This window comes from Bos taurus, chromosome 9 (assembly GCF_002263795.3).
Source record: "Bos taurus isolate L1 Dominette 01449 registration number 42190680 breed Hereford chromosome 9, ARS-UCD2.0, whole genome shotgun sequence".
Taxonomy (NCBI): domain Eukaryota; kingdom Metazoa; phylum Chordata; class Mammalia; order Artiodactyla; family Bovidae; genus Bos; species Bos taurus.
In genome coordinates this window covers 40545958-40566355 of record NC_037336.1, presented here as the reverse complement: position 1 = coordinate 40566355, position 20398 = coordinate 40545958, and the positions used below count along the sequence as shown (strand labels likewise).

General features: G+C 41.9%; 2 protein-coding genes across 6 annotated transcripts in view; one reads left to right on the top strand and one right to left on the bottom strand.

Annotated features, from left to right (window-relative positions):
* AK9 (adenylate kinase 9) overlaps positions 1–6742 on the bottom strand; it is a 116849-nt gene extending 110107 nt beyond the window's left edge. The window contains exons 1-3 of one of the 4 annotated variants that reach the window (XM_005210829.4): positions 6526–6742; positions 6364–6407; positions 5904–6049 (exon numbers count right to left, since the gene is read on the bottom strand). Coding sequence is in view for 1 of the 4 variants with exons in the window: in XM_024996965.2 (XP_024852733.1) it covers position 6526 (1 nt within the window). In the remaining 3 variants the exon portion in view is untranslated. Of the gene's footprint in view, positions 1–5903; positions 6050–6363 lie in introns of all 4 variants that reach the window. The other 3 variants (XM_059889863.1, XM_024996966.2, XM_024996965.2) reach the window with 3 other exon arrangements.
* Positions 6743–6809: 67 nt separating this feature from the next.
* Positions 6810–20398, top strand: part of FIG4 (FIG4 phosphoinositide 5-phosphatase) — a 172260-nt gene continuing 158671 nt past the window's right edge. The window contains exon 1 of one of the 2 annotated variants that reach the window (XM_024996723.2): positions 6810–15358. In XM_024996723.2, coding sequence (XP_024852491.1) covers positions 15356–15358 — 3 coding nt within the window. In that variant the 5' untranslated portion in view covers positions 6810–15355. The remainder of the gene's footprint in view (positions 15359–20398) is intronic. The other variant, NM_001076014.1, reaches the window with a different exon arrangement.

The window sequence follows — 20398 nt, the reverse complement described above, 5'->3', positions numbered from 1 at the left end:
ATGCTGCAGAGAGATAATAAGATGCTATCATAAAGTTATCCCAAATAAATGTGAAAACTTAAGCAAAACTGACAAATTACTAGAAAAATCAGCTTCTTAAGAAAAGGAGAAAAACTTGAGTGGTTCTATAACCATTAAAGAAATGGAATCAGTAACTATAAGTCTTCCCACAAGGAAACCAGATGGTTTTATTGCAGTGCTCCAAGTCTTATAATTATATAGACAGTCTTTCAGAAAAATGATAAAGTGGAGACTTCTTACATCAGTTTATGGGTCTCATATAACCTCCATACCTAAACCAGAGAATAGCACAAAAAAGCAAAATTATATGCCAATTTCATTCATGAAGAAGATTCTTAAAAATCCTAATCACAGTATTAGCAAGTTGAATTTAGCAATATATGAAGAAGATAAGATCATTACACTAAGTTGGGTTTCCCCAGGAATTCAAGGACAGTTTAATGTGGGAAAATTAATTTTCATATTAAAATAAATTTAAGGAGAAAAACTATATGATCATCTTAATAGAAGTATGAAATAATTCAGCACCCTTTAATGGTCACTAAAAGATAAACCTCTTACCTACTAAGAATAGAAGTTCTTTTATTGGTAAAGTGTATGACAAAAAGATAACCATTATATCAATGATTAAATACTTAAAATATTCTTTTTTTAAAACAAAACTGTAATTATTTCCAGATGATATGATTGTTTACATAGAAAACTTAAATATACCACAGATAAATTTTAAGAATTAATAAGATAGTCCAGTTTGCTGAATTCAAAATCATTATACAAAATTCAGTTGTATTTCTATAAATCAAAAATAGCTAGAAAGTGTAACTAAAGATAAATATGACTTAGCAGCAAAAACATCAACTAATAATTTAATGAGGATTAAACAGAACAAAAGATATACAAGCCCTTTATGGAAAAGTTATAAAACCTTATGAAAATATTTTAATGAGCAGACTTTCCATGAAAAATGGACCAAAACTTTGTCCTAGTAGTCTGGGAAATTGCTCATGGAACCATGAAAAATGGATTAGAGGGGAATATATGTGTGTGTGTGTGCTCAGTTCACTTCAGTTGTGTTTGACTCTGTGACCCCATGGACAGTAGCCTGCCAGGTTCCTCTGTCCACAGAATTATCCAGGCAAGAACACTGGAGTGGGTTGTCATTTCCCTCTCCAGGGGATCTTCCCAACCCAGGGACTGAACCCGCATCTCCTGTATCTCCTGCACTGCAGGTAGATTCTTTACCATTGAGCCACTGGAGAAGCCAGAGGGGACCATATCCTTCCGGGTAAATGTGATATGGTTACATTTTCTGTGGAAGTTAAGAATATTTGAATAGGCTTAAAATACCAATATTATTTTAAGATGACAATATGAAACAAGATGTAGTAAGAAATAATACTAATATATTAAAAAATTGAGATGAAAACTTCATGAACTAAAGGCCTGAAATTTCAAGATTAGAAAAAAAATACCGTGAAATTAGTATAAAATGTAGTTGTAAAGGGGAAAATGCATCTAAATGTTCTCAAGAGAGCATGCATTTATTAGGGAGTCTCCATAATATACAGTAAAATCAGGGCCCTGAAGCCTGGGATGGAGATATGTAGGTGGATGTCTAAGTACCTTGAATCTTGAATCCCAAATGCTCTGCATTAACAGAAGTAGTTTTCTCATATCTGGAAAAGAGCAGCTTCTCCTTGCCTCACCTGAGGCAGATGCCTCAGAAAACAAGCTTGACCTTTACAAGGTCTACCTTTATTTTCTCTCATAACTTCTAGAGCAGTAACTGGGGTTAAGTGTCAGCCCAGCCCAACTGGAGGCACTGGTCAGGAAGAAAGTTATGCAACTAAAGAGCTCCAGGGCCTGACTGTGATGTACCAACAGGAACCAGGAGAAAATGCCTAGGAAAGATCTTGAGGGTGCCAGGTGGGGGGAATGTAGACTATCCAGTTGGTTGATATGTGGGCTGTCTTACACTACTCATAGTTTAACATCCTAGCTAGGACACCTAAAGTAAATCCTAATTTTCACTGCTGGTAAGGTTACTTGATGCTTGGGAAAAACCAATAGACTATAGTAAATGAGGTGAAAATGCCAGACTGCCTTAGAGGGCATAGAGAAAGGTGTTAAATACTCATGGAGTATACTCCCCAGCCCTTCTCCAAGAGAACCTACAACCATTAACCAGAGAAACAGACACTCTGGATATAGGAATATTCTCCTTTTTCACAAGCTATAGGACACAGGGTCTGAGCTGATATCAACACCAGCAGATCCAAAATGCCATCATAGCCTCCTGTTAGAATAAGGGCAAATGGAGAACCAGTGATAAATGGGGCCTTGGCTCAAGTCCATCTTATAGTGCATCCAAAGTGTTTGCAGGATCACTCAGTGGCTATTTTCATGGTTCTTGAGTGCATAACAGGGACTGCAGCTGGCAAAACCTTCACTGGGGTTCCCTAACGGTAGAGTAAGGGCCACTGTGTAGAAAAGGGCAAGTGGAAACTTCTGAAACCGCATACCCACTCCTTAGCTTCTGGCCATGATAAACAATAGTAAATCATTCTGAATGAAATGGAAGAGTGCTACCCCTAAACTGTTTAAAAGATGCATCATATTGTTGTATCGGAGAAGGCAATGGCAACCTACTCCAGTACTGCCTGGAAAATCCCATGGATGGAGAAGCCTGGTAGGCTGCAGTCCATGGGGTCGTGAAGAGTCAGACACGACCAAAGTGACTTAGCAGCAGCAGCAGCATGTTGTTATATAGTTGCTCAGTTGTGTCTGACTCTTTTGTGACCCCATGGACTGTAGCCCACCAGGCTCCTCTGTTCATGGGATTTCCTAGGCAAGAATACTGGAGTGGGTTGCCATTTCCTTCTTCAGGGGATCTTCCCAACCCAGGGATTGAAGTTGTGTCTCCTGCATTGGCAAGTGAATTCTTTACCACGGAGCCTCCAGAGAAGCCCTTAAAAGATGCACAGTCCTGTTTAATTCTGTAGTCTGAATTTCTGCAAAAACCAGACAGATCATGACAGATAATATTGGGCCACTGTAAACTTAACCAAGGGGGCAGCCCTAATTTCAGCTGCTGTGCAGAGCCCTTTTTCTAGAGGGACACAGTTTCTTGTACTTGGTATGTAGCTACTCAACTGGAAAATGTATTTTTTTCAATACACACCAAGGAGGAGGGTCAGAAGCAGTTTGTATTTACATAGAACAGTCAGCAGTAAACATTTAATCTTACCCCAGGACTCTCCTGCTCTTTGTAACAAATATAGTACAAGGGGGTCTTGTTGATCCACAGTATTGACAATACCAGGCCTGGTAAGCAGGAAATAGCCAGTGTTCTAGATGCCCTCATAAGATATATGAGCAGCAAAAAGTGGGAAATAAACCTTTAAAGACTCAAGAACCTGTTATAATATATTGGTGAAGTTTTCAAAGGCCAGTGGCCAGTCATCTGGGACATTCTGAGACATTCTCTCCAATATAAAGTACAAGTTACTATACCTTACACCTTCTACTTCTAAAAGGGAGGTGCAATATTTTGTAAATGTCTTTAGTTTTTGGAGGCAACATGTAAAACATTTGGGAATACTGTTCTGATTCATTTAAGGGGTGACTTGGAAAGCTGTCACCTTGGGCTTCCCAGGTGTTGCTAGTGGTAAAGAACCTGCCTGCCAATGCAGGAGATGTAAGAGGCTTGGGTTTGATCCCTGGGTTGGGAAGATCCCCTGGAGGAGGGCATGGCAACCCACTACAATATTCTCACCTGGAGAATCCCATGGACAGAGGAGACTGGTGGGCTGCAGTCCGTAGGGTCGCAAAGAGTTGGACATGACTGAAGCGTGGAATCCCTCCTTGGAAAGCTATCAGTTTTCAGTGGGGCCAACAGCAAATTGCCAACATTCGTTTGATCATAGAGAAAGCAAGGGAATTCCAGAAAAACACCTACTTCTGCTTCATTGACTATGTTAAAGCCTTTGGCTGTGCGGATCACAACAAATTGTTGAAAATTCTTAAAGAGATGGGAATACCAGACCATCTTACCTCACTCCTGAGAAACCCAAATGTGGGTCAAGAAGCAACAGTTAAAACAGGACATGGAACAATGGACTGGTTCAAAATTGGGAAAGGAGTACGTCAAGGCTGTATATTGTTACCCTGCTTATTTAACTTATATGCAGAGCACACTATGGGAATGCCTGGCTGAATGACTCACAAGCTGGAATCAAGATTATCAACAACCTCAGATATGCAGATGATACCACTCTAATGCAGAAATGAAGAGGAACTAAAGAGCCTCTTGATGAAGGTGAAAAAGAATGAAAAAGCTGACTTAAAACTCAACATTCAAAAAATTAAGATCATGCCAGTCCCATGCTGCTGCTGTCACTTCAGGCATGTCCGACTCTGTGCGACCCCATAGACGGCAGCCCACCAGGCTCCCCCGTCCCTGGGATTCTCCAGGCAAGAACACTGGACTGGGTTGCCATTTCCTTCTCCAATGCATGAAAGTGAAAAGTGAAAGTGAAGTCGCTCAGTCGTGTCCGACCCTCAGTGACCCCATGGACTGCAGCCCACCAGGCTCCTCCGTTCATGAGATTTTCCAGGCAAGAGTACTGGAGTGGGGTGCCATCGCCTTCCGCAATCCAGTCCCATAACTTCATGGCAAATAGATGGGGAAACAATCGAAACAGTGACAGACTTTATTGTTTTGGGCTCCAAAATCACTGCAGGTGGTGACTGCAGCCATGAAATTAAAAGACACTTGCTCCTTGGAAGAAAAGCTATGACAAACCTAGACAGCATATTAAAAGCAGACATTACTTTGCCAACAAAGGTCTGTCTAGTTAGAGCTAGACAGGGGTTTTTCCAGTAGTCATGTATGGATGTGAGAGTTGGACTATAAAGAAAGCTGAGCGCTGAAGAATTGATGCTTTTGAACTGTGGTGGTTGGAGAAGACTCTTGAGTCCCTTGGACTGCAAGGAGATCATACCTGTCAATCGTAAAGGAAATCAGTCCTGAATATTCATTGGAAGGACTGATGCTGAAATGGAAGCTCCAGTACTTTGGCTACCTGATGCAAAGAGCTGACTTATTGGAAAAGACCCTGATGCTGGGAAAGATTGAAGGCAGGAGGAGAAGGGGATGACAGAGGATGAGATGGTTGGATGGCATCACCGACTCGATGGACATGAGTCTGGTGTGTTGCAATCCATGGGGTTGCAAAGAGTCAGACACAACTGAGCAACTGAAGGGAACACATTTACCAGTTGGAAAATCCTCTAGCAGTGAGTTCTGCGATTAACAGGGGGCCCATCTCCTGGGAAACCTAGCACTTCTACCTAGGCTAGGTTAGCTGCCATTCCAGTACATCTAACACCTCACAGTAGGTGCTCAGTAAATATTCGCTGAATGAAGACATTATCCCCTGAAAAGGGAAGTGGGTTTAAAAAGCGGGATTTATGGAGATCCCAGTTCAGTTTTCGGAGAAGGCAATGGCACCCCACTCCAGTACTCTTGCCTGGAAAATCCCATGGATGGAGGAGCCTGGTGGGCTGCAGTCCATGGGGTCGCTAGGAGTCGGACACGACTGAGCGTCTTCACTTTCACTTTTCGCTTTTCTGCATTGGAGGAGATTACAACTCACACCAGTGTTCTTGCCTGGAGAATCCCAGGGACGGGGGAGCCTGGTGGGCTGCCGTCTGTGGGGTAGCACAGAGTCGGACATGACTGAAGCGACTTAGCAGCAGCAGCAGCAGCAGCAGTTTAGTTTTGCAAGAAAAGGCACTGGTTTGGCGTCCCCGCAGGAGATGGGATTCCATTCATGCGACACCAACATGCATCTGAGCGGTGAATTCCGACCCCTACTTACCTGGCCTCAGCAGACCCCGGCAGACCCCACCGGTTGGCCGCAGCCGGCTCCCGGGACAGTCTGTTGAGCGGTTGCCAAGGGATCTGTTGAGCGGTTGCTGAGGGAACCCAAGGCCGAGAAGATCGCAAAGCCTCTTGGGGCGGGACCTACGGATGGGGGTCTATGATTTACTGAGTTATTTTCTTTTTTTATTAAATGTTCACTTTTGTACCAAATTTTGTATTCATAATTATAATACACTCCTTTTCACAAATATGGACAGTGATGATCAAGGAGGGTACGTGCACTATGTTCACGTACATCAAAAGAAAGAAATCTTTTAACGCAGCACTCTAAAGCCATTGCTACACCGTTACACTCCGCAATTCACTCTTAGAATTTAGAAATGGTTAAACTTATGCACAAACAAACATGTGACAAAGTTGGGAATTTCCAACTTTAGATGATTAAAAGAAATTACCTGAACCACACACCCTCTGGATAATATGAATTCTGTTGATTCTCCTAAGGGTAAAAATAGACAACAAAGAGATGGGAGGGAAAAACAGACACTAAGAGAAAGAACACAGCTTTTCAGGAATATAAGGGCAGAAGTGGAAGGAGGCAGGGAAAATAGACCAACTTGGGAATGAATCTGTCCGCAACTCGGAGAACCGTTTCAAAAGAAGCAATCCAGTCCCAAATTATCCACTTTTCCAAAGAGAAGGACCACAGAAGGGAGAAATTCAACTAAATCGGCAACGCTCTTCCCCTCCCACGTTTCCTCCTGCCAGCATCAAATATGGCGCTCTTTGCTTCCTCCCCCGGCAGCACGCAGGTTCTGGAAAGCTACACCACCTCTCTTTGGTAAATCCTCCAGCCCCGCCCCCGCGCGTCTGGGGCGGGGCTTGCCTGGAGGTGGGGCGTAGGGATCCGGAAACACCTGAACCATATTAGCTACTCCCTTATAAATATAGCGTGCAGGCAGTGTATTTCCCGGCTGAACTTGGCGTCCAACTGCTAAGGCGTCTCCTCTTCGAATCTTTTGGGGGCAGCCCAGAGGCTGCGGCAGTTTGGGCCGCGGCCTGGTGCCCTGCCGTGGGGGCCCCCATATTAGCTCGAGCCATGCCCGCGGCTGCTGCCCCCATCATCAGCTCGGTTCAGAAGCTGGTCCTGTACGAGACTAGAGCTGTGAGTACCCCGCGCCGTGGGGCGCCGGCGGGAGGATGGTGGCCGAGTAGGTGTGGGACAGAGACAGCATTCTCCCCCTTTGCTCCCCCCATTTTCTCAGTTCCCTTATCCCCGCAGAGGGGAATGTGTCCGGGGCTGGGGGTGGGGTTGGGAGTGGGAGCGGTCTTCGCCTTGTCATCGCACCCAGGGCACTGCTGCTTTTGCATGCAAACATTCCCACTTAAAGAGCCACGGTCGGAGCACACGGGCAACAGGTGTTTGTGGTATCTCAGAAACTGTTAATGGGGCTTTATACGAGTTAACTGAATTCTTTTCAACTTTCAGAAAGGCTTAAGAGTTCTGCAGTTCACTGGTTGCAGTACAGGCAGGGGTATGGAGAGTGTTTTTGATCATGGCACAGCATTGCTGAGATTGATGTTAATTACGTGCGCTGTACTTGCTGACGAATTTCTCTTGATTTGAAAGGAAGGAAAAACGTATTTTCTTTAAAGACAGTCGATTTGTTTGTATAACATTGTTTTGCTTTTCACTTGACTTTTCCAACACATTTTATTTTATTTCGTCAAATCGCCATGAAAATAGTTACTCGTAGAATAAGCAGACTCGTTTTTAGGTTACTGCTGCTGCTGCTAAGTCGCTTCAGTCGTGTCCGACTCTGTGCGACCCCATAGATGGCAGCCCACCAGGCTCCCCCTTCCCTGGATTCTCCAGGCAAGAACACTGGAGTGGGTTGCCATTTCCTTCTCCAATGCATGAAAGTGAAAAGTGAAAGTGAAGTTACTCAGTCGTGTCCGACTCCTAGCGACCCCATGGACTGCAGCCCACCAGGTCCCTCCGTCCATGGGGTTTTCCAGGCAAGAGTACTGGAGTGGGTTGCCATTGCCTTCTCCCACATACTATGTTTAAAACATCAATTTCAGCCCATTAAGCCGAGCATGCCTGAGGACTGGCTGATATGTGAATGTTCTTTCTAAAGCAAAATTCATATTATAGGGCTTTTCTGCTCAGAAACTTCAGTGGCTCCCATTCTGAGGAAAGGAAACTCTGCATTCCTTAAGTTGCCATTTAGTTACTGGCAACTAAGTAGATCCAAGAATAAAAGAAAGATCCAAGAAATAAAATTTCTTTAAAATAAAAATGGTCAGTCAGTTCAGTTGCTCAGTCGTGTCCAACTCTGTGTGACCCCATGAATCGCAGCATGCCAGGCCTCCCTGTCCATCACCAACTCCCGGAGTTCACTCAAACTCACGTCCATCAAGTCGGTGATGCCATTCAGCCATCTCATCCTCTGTCGTCCCCTTCTCCTCCTGCCCTCAATCCCTCCCAGCATCAGAATCTTTTCCAATGAGTCAGCTCTTCCCACGAGATGGCCAAAGTACTGGAATTTCAGCTTTAGCATCATTCCTTCAAAAGAATACCCAGGGCTGATCTCCTTCAGAATGGACTGGTTTGCTCTCCTTGCAGTCCAAGGGACTCTCAAGAGTCTTCTCCAACACCACAGTTCAAAAGCACCAATTCTTCGGTGCTCAGCTTTCTTCACAGTCCAACTCTCACATCCATACATGACCACTGGAAGAACCATAGCCTTGACTAGACGGACCTTTGTTGGCAAAGTAATGTCTCTTCTTTTGAATATGCTATCTAGGTTGGTCATAACTTTCCTTCCAAGGAGTAAGCGTCTTTTAATTTCATGGCTGAAATCAACATCTGCAGTGATTTTGGAGCCCCCCAAAATAAAGTCTGACACTGTTTCCACTGTTTCCCAATCTATTTCCCATGAAGTGATGGGACCAGATGCCATGATCTTCGTTTTCTGAATGTTGAGCTTTAAGCCAACTTTTTCACTCTCCTCTTTCACTTTCATCAAGAGGCTTTTTAGTTTTTCTTCACTTTCTGCCATAGGGTGGTGTCATCTGCATATCTGAGGTTATTGATATTTCTCCCAGCAATCTTGATTCCAGCTTGTGCTTCCTCCAGCCCAGCATTTCTCATGATATACTCTGCATAGAAGTTAAAGAAGCAGGGTGACAATATACAGCCTTGACGTACTCCTTTTCCTATTTGGAACCAATCTGTTGTTCCATGTCCAGTTCTAACTTGTGGCTTCCTGACCTGCATATAGGTTTCTCAAGAGGCAGATCAGGTGGTCTGGTATTCCCATCTCTTTCAGAAGTTTCCACAGTTTATTGTGATCCACATAGTCAAAGGCTTTGGCATAGTCAATAAAGCAGAAGTAGATGTTTTTCTGGAACTCTCTTGCTTTTTTCATGATCCAGCGGATGTTGGCAATTTGATCTCTGGTAATGGTAGCAGGTTGTATTAATGAGAATAATAGCTAATACTCTTGGAAGAGTTATATAGTCCAGGCACTGGTCAAAACACTCTACATAGTTCATTATTTAATCCTCATAAAGCTTCTGAGACAAATATTGTTGCTATTACTGTTATTATTTGGTGAAGGAAAAAATGAGGCAAAGAAAGGTTAGGACATTGAATGGTGTGGGCTGGTAACTGGCACCAGGCGCAGAGAGTGTGTAACTGGATGGCAACAAATTGCGTATATAAATTGAGAGTAAATGACTAGAAATTTTCACAGCAATTTGACAGAGTAATTGTATTTCAGATGAATCAGATAAACGTAGGGCTTATGGATAATGTCTTTGGTTTTTTGTTTTCAGCTTTATTATGGAAATTTCAAGAAAATACAAAGTAGAATAATAAACAGAATAATAAACTCCCATCTAGCCATCACCCAGCTCCAAAATAACCAACATTCTGTCATCCTCTATTACCTATAGCTTGTTCCACTTCCACCCACCACATATTATTTTATATGGTTCTTTTTCTTTAAAATGTACATAAATTGAACATGCAAATCTAAGCTACAGAATTTGGACAGGAGCATACATGTGTAACCACACCCCTGTGTTGTCACAGAAAATTCCCTTGTGTCCATATCTGGTCACCTGTCCCTTCCTTCCTGGCAATTAATATTCTGTTTTTTAAATGTTAGATTAGATACGCCCATTAAAGAATTCTATGTGAATAGAATTGTGCACACTGTCTTGAGTCTCGTGTCTTTTGCTTGGCGTCATGTCTTTGATGTTCATCCATGTTGTGTGTAACAGTAGCTTCTCCTTATGGAGTACTTATCCACTGGATACGTATTCCACAGCTTTGTTTATCCCTTAACAATATTGGCTTAGAATGTTACCACGTTTAGACTGTTGTCTCTTAGTTATGTGTCTCAGAAGTGTAGGCCAGGGAAGCAGTATGAACCAGGGGAAGGGCTGTCCTCTGTCTCAGGTCGCATGCAGACAGGAGATAGAAAGCAGGGTAGCAGACGCATTAGTACATTTAAGGTGGTTGGAGTGGAGGTCACTAACTTATTGGGGGGCTTACCTCTAAGTGGCTATTTTAAAAGGTGCTCTGGGAAAAGCAAACCAGGAATTTATGGTAGGACTCCTCAGCTCACTGGTTTATCTAAATGTCCACACTGTTGGTATGAGCAGGGAAGAATACTGAAAAATGCCTAGAAACAACTCAAAATAGTGTTTTTCTCATCACACTCAGGTACAGTGGATCTCACTACTTCTTTTTTGAAATTCACTTTAATTTTTATGTTTTACTGCAGTAAAGTTGATTTAATATGTTGTGTTTATTATAGGTGTACAGAATCTTTTTTAGTTCAACATACAGATTCTTTACTCAAATAGGTAGCAACAGGGTGTTGAGTAGAACTCCCTTGCTATACAGTGGGTCCTTGTTGATTACCTGTTTTATATGTATTATTGTGGATTTGTTAATCCCAACCTCCCAATTGATACCTTCCCTCACCTTTCCCTTCTGGTAACCATAATTTTGTATTCTAATTTGGAGACTCTGTTTCTCTTTTGTCTGTTGGTTCTTGGGCGTCAATGTTCAGATCCCACCAATATGTGATGTTTGTCTTTTTTTTTTTTCTGACTTACATCACTCAGTATGGTGACAACTACTTTCATGCATGTTGCTGCAATAGGAATTGGCTCATTCTTTCTTTTTCATGACTGAGTACTACGCCATTGTGGACATGTACCACTCTTTCTTAATGCATTCGTCTGTCCTTGGACATGTCTCTTGCTTCAAGGTCTTGGCTATTGGAAGTAGTACTGTAGGGTACATTTGGGTGCAAGTTTTTTGTTTGTTTGTTTTAAGAATTCTGGTTGTCTATGAATATCCTGTTAGGAGTGGGACTGATGAAATATATATGGTATCTCTGTTTTTACAGTTTCATAGTTCTGTATTGTACCGTTATCATTCATACACTCCTGGAGAATCCCATGGACAGAGGAGCCTGGCGGGCTGCAGTCCATAGGGTCACAAAGAGTCAGGTACAACTGAGTGACTAACACTTACTTAGCAATGTAAGAGGATCCCCTTTTCTCCACCTCTACTCTAGCGTTTATTGTTTGTAGACATTTTGATGATGGCCATTCTGAACACCAGAAGGTGATCCCTTCTGATTTGCATGTCTCTAATAATTTGTGACTTTGTACATCATTTCATGTGATTTAAAAAAAAAATAGTGTCAGTAGTACTTGCCTTTTCATATTGTCTTGATGACACTTTGCCCTTTGTAAAGATTTCTTTTAGAATACTTACTGAAAATTTTGAGGACAGGTATCTTGCAGCCCAGCGGTCCTTTTGAATATTGTCCCCTGAGCAACAGTTTTCAAGTTGTTTTTGCGTCAAACGGCCACAAGGCGGCAGCATTTCTTCGAAGCCCAACTCTGCCTCCTTTAGCAAACAGCCTCAGTGGAAGTCGTGGTTTAAGGTTGTATATTGGACTGGATTGTGCCAGAAGCAACACCCCAAAGCTTGGATCTTGTTGCTTCCTATTTTTCCCTAGTGTTATGTATAGTTTTTCTTTGAGTAACAGTGATATACGGTGTTCTGTGTGTATAGAATCTTTTACATTTACACATATACATATATCACTTGATCTTCAAATTCTTATGTCATAGAGATTATTACAGAATGTTGAGTAGACTTTTCTTGGTATACTCAAGTCCTTGTTGATTATGTATTTTGTATGTAATAGTTTTTATTCGTTAATCCCAATTTCCTCATTTATTCCTTCCCAACATCTTTCCTCTTGTGTAATGATAATTTTATTTTTGACTGTTGTGAGTCCGTCTGTCTTTGGTCAGTTGGTTTCTTGGTATTAATTTTTACATTTTCCCTCTAAGTGATATATGATATCTGTTTTTTCTGAGTAACATCTCTCAGTATGCTTAGAACTAGGTCCATGTGGGTTCCTGCAGTTGGTATCATCTCCTGTTTCGTGGCTGAGTCTCGTTGCATTGTGGACATATGCCACTTCTTCTGAGTTCATTCATCTCTCTGTGGGAACTTTGTTGGCCCCAGGTCTTTGGCCTTGTAACTGGTGGTGCAGTGCAGATTTGGATGCATGTTCCGTTTTGAATTCTGGTTTTCCCTGGATTTTCTCATAGGCGTGGGGCTGTGGATCATGTAGGTAGCTCCGGTTTTCCTTTAAAAGCACCACACGCTGTTCTCTAAAGGGAGTTCAGCCAGTTTCATCCCACTTGCGTCTTAGGAGGCTTTCCTTTTCTCCAGGCCCTCTCCACTGTGGATTCCTTGAAGACTTACTGATGATGGCCATTCGGGCTCTGGCATTGTGAGGCCTCACTGCACTTCTGATTTGCATGCCTCTAAGAAGAGGGGAATTTGTGCACCATTTCATGTGTTCTTTTCTTTAACTAAATGGTGATAATAAAATTGACTTGTAGTTGGCTCCCTGAAAGTCAACCAGGTGTTGAATTTTTCCGGATTACCTACTTCAGGACATTTATTGACAGAAGGCTATCATTTACAACCCTGCAATTCTTGTGAATATTGCATGCCCAATAAGCATTGATTTTAAATTTGCTGTTTTGGAAAACAGCCACAGTGCGGCAGGATTTCTTCACGCCCAACTGGTTACCAGAAAGCAGAGCCATGGTGGGCGTGGTGTTTCTGGGTGTAAATTAGTGTGGAACCTGCCAGCACAAACACCCCTAGTCTTGTGTCTCATTACTTACTGGTTTTTAAATTAATTTAGTTATTATTAATAACTATTATTTTGGCTACTGTAAGTGCGGCTGTAGTGCACATTTGGGTGCCAGTTTCTTTTAGAAATCTGGTTCTGTTCCAATATCCTGTTAGGATCAGACTCTCAAATCTATGGTAGCTCTGTGTTTACCTTTTTAAAAAAAATTATTTATTTTAATGGGAGGATAGTTACTTTCCAATGCCATACACCAACCTTTTAAAGACAGTTCCCTATTGTTGTGTCTCGTGGCTGTTACCATCTATATGCCGCTGGCATTTTCTCCACCCCTACTCTGGCATTCATCGTGGACATTTTGATGAGGGGAGTTTTGACTGTGATTCCTCGTAGTTTTGATTTCCATGTCTCTAATAATTTGTGACTTTGTGCATCATTTCATGCGCTTTTTAAAAAAATCATGTGAGTAGTATCTACCTTGTAATATTGTCTTATGAAATACAGCCCTTCTTAAAAAATATATATATATATTTTTAGAATACTTACCCTAGATAATTTTTGAGGACTCATACCTTAAGTCCAGTCATCCTTGTGAGTGTTAGTTCTCGTAAAGTGAAAGTGTTAGTCGCTTAGTTGTGTTCGATTCTTTGTAATCCCATGTAACGTAGCCCTCCAGGCTCCTCTGTCCATGGAATTCTCCAGGCTAGAATATTGGAGTGTGTAGCACTTCCCCTTCTCCATGGGATCTTCCTGACCCAGGTATGGAAACCGGCTCTCCCGCCTCGAAGGCCCATTCCTTTACAGTTTGAGACACCAAGGAAACCCATTTTCCTGTGTGGGTGTGTTAGTTGCTCATTTGTGTCCGACTCTTTGTGACCCTTTGACTCAAACCCATCAGGCTTCACTGTCCATGGAATTCTCCAGGTAACAACACTGGATTGTGTAGCATTCCCTTTTCCGTAACAATTTTCAAGTTGCTGTTGCGAAATATGGCCACAAGGCAGCAGCATTTTCCAAACCACAACTCGGTCCTCTGGCAAACAGCCTGAGCAGACATCATGATTTGGGGTTGGCAATTAGACCGAAATGTGCCAGAAGCAACACCCCAAAATTTGTGTCTTGTCACTTCTTTCTTTTCTAATTCAATGTTTAGGTTTTATTGGGTGTAACAGTGATGTGCAAAGCTGGATGTGTACAAAACTGTTATATTTACACATACACATGTATCTGTTGATCTTCAAATTATTTTCCATAGAGGTTATCACAGAATGCTGGGTTGATCTCCCTTGGTATACCTAGGTCCTTGTTGACTATATATTTTATATGTAATAATTTTTATTTGTTAATCTAAACATCCTTATGTATTTTACATGTTATGGTTTTTATTTGTTAAACCAACTTCCCAGTTTATCCCTTCCCCATATGTTTCCACTTTTTTTTTGTTTGTTTCCACTTTTTTAATGATGATTTTATTTTGTTTCTCTTTGGTCAGTTGTTTTTCTTGGTTAGTTTTCAGAATCCACCTTTGAGTGATATCATGTGATATGTCTTTTTTTTTGAGTTAGCTCTCTGAGTATGGTTAGAACTACTTCTATGTTCAGTTCAGTCACTCAGTCGTGTCTGACTCTTTGTGACCTCATGGACTGCAGCACGCCAGGCTTCCCTGTCCATCACCAACTCCCGGAGCTTGCTCAAACCCATGTCCATTGAGTCGGTGATGCCATCCAACCATCTCATCCTCTGTCGTCCCCTTCTCCTCCTGCCCTCAATCTTTCCCAGCATCAGGGTCTTTTCCATTGAGTCAGTTCTTCACGTCAGGTGGCCAGATTATTGGAGTTTCAACCTGTAGGTTGCTGTAGTTGTATTTTTTCGTTCTGTTTAATGGGTGAGTCGTGCGCCATTGTGGACCTACACCGCTGTCTGTCTGTGCGTTCATTCTCGATGGACACTTTGCCTGCAGGTCTTTGCTGCTGTAACTGGTGATGCAGTGCAGCTTTCGATATATGTTCCTTTTTGAATTCTATTTTTTTCCAGATATTCCCTTGGTGTGGGCTGCTGGATCACAGGTTGTTCTTGTTTTCCTTTAAAGGCACCTGCATACTGTTCTGTGTCAGGATTTTACCAGTGTCATCTCACCATCGCCTTACAGGCTCTGCTTTTGTCCAGGCCCTCTCCACCAGTATTCTTCGAAGACTTGATGATGCCCATTCAGATTGGAATGAGCTGAGCCCTCATCATGGTATGGATTTGCATGGCCCTAAAAACTGGCAAATTAAATTTTTTTTTTTAAACAAAGTGTTAATAAAATTGATTGTTGAAATTGGCTCCTTGAAAGTGGGCCATGTGTTGAATTTTTTGGATTACCTTCTTCAGGACATTTAGTGACAGTGGGTGTCATTTGCACATGTTGTCTGTGAACGCTGTGTGCCCATGAGCGTTGATTTTAAAGTTGCTATTTGGGAAAAAGCCCACAAGGAGGCAGGATTCCTTTATGCCCAACTAATTACTACAGAAAGCAGAGACTAGTGGGAGTGGTGTTCTTGAGTGTGAATTCGTGTGGAATGTACTAGCACAAACACTCATAAGCTGTGTCTCAATATTTGATTTTTTATTAATTTAATTTTTAAAATTTATTATTTTTACTAATGTTTTTACTTGTGTAGAGAATCTTGGAGAGGGCAATGGCAACCCACTCCAGTATTCCCACTCCAGAATTCCCATGGACGGAGGAGCCTGGTGGGCTGCAGTCCATGGGGTCGCTAAGAGTCGGACACGACTGAGCGACTTCACTTTCACTTTTCACTTTCATGCATTGGAGAAGGAAATGGCAACCCACTCCAGTGTTCTTGCCTGGAGAATCCCAGGGACGGAGGAGCCTGGTGGGCTGCCGTCTATGGGTCACACAGAGTCGGACACGACCGAAGCGACTTAGTGGCAGCAGCAGCAGAGAATCTTTTCCAGCTCTATGGGTATCTCTTCCTCTTTGGCTTTTTTTCAGGGTTATTACAGAATGTGGTGTAGACCTCCCTTGCTCTCCAGGAGGTCCTTTTTGATGACACCACTGATATCACTCAGCACATTAGACCTGGGTTCACATCTGTTGCTGCAGTAGACATTGTCTCATTCTCATTCTTTTTTTTTAAGCATTCGAACAGAACATCTAATTTTATTTTTATTTTCTTTATTTAAATAAAATTTCTTTATTTAGTTTTTTAACCCCCAAAGCATTTTGTATTGGGATATGGCTGATGAACACTTTGTGACAGTTTCAGGTGTACAGTGAAGGAACTCAGCCATGCGTATTATTTTTCATGACTGAATATTACGCCGCCACGGACACACACGCCTTCTTCTTTAGCCTTCCTCTGTCCTTGGACGTTTTGGTCGCTTCCAGCCAGCAGCGGTTGCAGGCGCTGCTGTGGTGCACGTTTGGTGCATGCTTCTTATAGAAATCTGGTTGTTTCCAAATGTGCTGTTAGGATGCGGCTGTGACATCAATGGTAGCTCTGTTTTTACTTTTTAAAGACAGTTCCCTGTTGTTATTTCTGGTGCCTGTTAAGTTTATCTACCACAGGCCCTTTTCTTCACCCCCTCTCTTGCATTTATTGTTTGTGGACATTTTGATGATGGCCATGTTGACACTGCAATGTGATCCCTTATTGTAATTTTTATTTCCATGTCTCTAATAAATGTGATTTTTGTGCATCATTTCATGTGCTTTTTTAAAAAAAATAGTGTAAGTAGTTTCTACCTCTTGATATTGCCTTGATGAAATTCAGCCCTTTGTAAGGAAAATTTTTTAGAATACTTACCTAGGAGGGTTTTTGAGGACTGATACCTTACAGCCCAGCCATCATTGGGACTGTTAGTCCCTTAAAGTGAAAGTGTTCGTCGCTCAGTTGTGTCCGACTCTTGGTCACCCTGTGGAATGTGGCCCACAAGTATCCTCTGTCCATGGAATTCTCCAGGCAGGAATATTGGAGTGCGTAGCCATTTCCTTCTCCGGGGGATCTACCTTGACCTGGGTGTGGAACCCAGGCCTCCTGCATTTCCGGCAGATTCTTTATTGTCCCAGTCACCAGGGACACCCAGTTTCCTGTGGTGTGTGTTAGTTGCTCAGATGAGTCCGACTCTTTGCAACCCATGGACTGGATTTCTCCAGCTCCCCTGTGCATGAAATTCCCCAGGCAAGAATACTGGAGTGGGTACCCAGCCATTCCCTTCTCAACTGGTTGTGCTTGGTGTTGTGGGCAACGTCCACAAGGTGGCAGCATTTCCCCAAGCCCAACTCTACTCTGGCAACCAGAGCCTCAGTAGACATCTTGGTTTGGGGTTGGAAATTAGACTGATACATACCAAAAGCCATTTCCTTCTCCAATGCATTGGAGAAGGAAATGGCAACCCACTCCAGTGTTCTTGCCTGGAGAATCCCAGGGACGGGGGAGCCTGGTGGGCTGCCGTCTATGGGGTCGCACAGAGTCGGACACGACTGAAGCGACTTAGCAGCAGCAGCAGCAGCATACCAAAAGCAACACCCCAAAACTCGTGTCTTGTCGCATCTTTTTAAAACAATTCAGTGTTTAGTGTTTTGGGGCGTGACAATGTTGTATAATGTCAGATGTCTACAGAAACTTTTATATTTACATATATATAACTATTGATCTTCAAGTTATTTTCCATAGAGGTTCTTACAGAATGTTGAGTTGACCTCCCTTCGTATACCAGGTTGATTACATATTTTAAATGTAACAGTTTCTATGTTAATACAAACTCCCTCATGTATATATAATTTCCTTCCTCATTTTATATATAATGATTTCTATGTGTTTCTCTAATTTACTCCTTCCCCACATTGTTCTCCTTTCTTAGTGATCATTCTATTTTCTACTTGGTAACTGTTTCTCTCGGTCGGTTGTTTTCTTGGTTATATTTTAGGTTCCATGTGTAAGAGATATCATGTGATATGTATTTTTTTTTTTTTAGTTAACTGTGCCCATGTAGGATGTGGCACATGGTTTGTTTTTTTATCCTATTTAGTGGGTGAGCCATGCACCATTGTGGACCTCGACAGCTGTCTCCTGGTCGTTCATTCTCAATGGACACTTTGCCTCCAGGTCTTTGCTGCTGTAACTGGTGACGCAGAGTAGCTTCGATGGATGTTCCTTTTTCAAATTCTGGTTTTCTTCGGATATTCCCTTAGGCATGGGACTGCTGGATTACAGGTTGCTCTTATTTTCTTTCTTATTTCCTGCATAACTGTTCTTACCAGTTTGATCTCACCATTACCTTAGGAGGCTGTGCTTTTCTCCAGGCCCTTTCCACCAGCATTCTTCAAATATTTATTGATGATGGCCATTTAGACTTGGTGAGATCAGCCCTTGTTGTAGATTAGATTTGCATAGCTCTAAGAACTGGTAATTTTGTGCATCATTTCATATGCTCTTTTTTTTTTTTTTTAACATTGGTAATGAAATTGTCTTGTAAAATTGGCTCCTTGAAGGTGGGCCGTGTATTGGGTGTTTTTTTGGATTACCTTCTTTAGGACGTCTAGTGAAAGCATGTGTCATTACAGCTGTGCAGTCCTTGTGACTGGTGTGCCCAGAGCATTGATTTAAATTTGCTGTTTGGGAAAATGGCCTCAAGGAAGCAGGATTTCTTCGTGCCCAACTCTAGTAACTAGAGAAAGCAGAACCTAGAGGAAGTGGTGTTCCTGGGTGTTAATTTGTAGGGAATGTGCCAGCAGAAACAACCATAAGCTTGTGTCTCAGTGCTTGTTTTTTTTTAAATATATTTAATTTTTAGTTTGTAATTTAGTAGGTTGTTTTGTAAAGTGTTTTTTTGTAGGTGTAGAGAATTCTTTTCAGTTTTGTATGTATCTACTCATCTTTGAGCTCTTTTCTTCTATAGGTTATTACAGAGTGTTGTATTGACCTCCCTCGCTCAGCAGCAGGTCCTTGTTGATTACATATTTTATATATATTATTGTGGATTTGTTAACCCCAACCTCCTAATCGATACCTTCACACCCACCATTCCCTCTGGTAACTCTAATTTTGTTTTCTAATTTTTTTTTTTTTAGCCCAGAAAACAATATTTAATATCTTTTTTTTTTTTTTTTACTTTACAATATTATATTGGTTTTGCCATACATCAACATGAATCCGCCACGGGTGTACACGTGTTCTCCATCCTGAACCCCCTCCCATCTCCCTCCCCATACCATCCCTCTGGGTCATCCCAGTGCACCAGCCCCGAGCATCCTGTATCCTGCATGGAACCTGGACTGGCGATTTGTTTCACATATGATATTATACATGTTTCAATGCCATTCTCCCAAATCATCCCCCCTGCCCCACAGAGTCCAAAAGACTGTTCTCTACATCTGTGTCTCTCTTTTGCTGTCTCTCATACAGGGTTATCATTACCATCTTTCTAAATTCCATATGTATGTGTTAGTATACTGTATTGGTGTTTTTCTTTCTGGCTTACTTCACTCTGTATAATAGGCTCCAGTTTCATCCACCTCATTAGAACTGATTCAAATGTATTCTTTTTAATGGCTGAGTAATACTCCATTGTGTATATGTACCACAGCTTTCTTATCCATTCATCTGCTGATGGACATCTAGGTTGCTTCTATGTCCTGGCTGTTATAAACAGTGCTGCGATGAACATTGGGGTACACACCTTATCTTTGACAAAGGAGAAAATGGAGAAAAGACAATCTCTTTAAAAAGTGGTGCTGGGAAAACTGGTCAACCACTTGTAAAAGAATGAAATTAGAACACTTTCTAACACCATACACAAAAATAAACTCAAAATGGATTAAAGATCTAAACATAAGACCAGAAACTATAAAACTCCTAGAGGAGAACATAGGCAAAACACTCTCCGGCATACATCACAGCAGGATCCTCTATCACCCACCTCCCAGAATACTGGAAATAAAAGCAAAAATAAACAAATGGGACCTAATTAAAATTAAAAGCTTCTGTGCAACAAAGGAAACTATAAGCAAGGTGAAAAGACAGCCTTCAGAATGGGAGAAAATAATAGCAAATGAAGCAACTGACAATTAATCTCAAAAATATACAAGCAACTCCTGCAGCTCAATTCCAGAAAAATAAATGACCCAATCAAAAAATGGGCCAAAGAATTAAACAGACATTTCTCCAGAGAAGACATACAGATGGCTAACAAACACATGAAAAGATGCTCAGCATCACTCATTATCAAAGAAATGCAAATCAAACCCACAATGAGGTACCATTTCACGCCA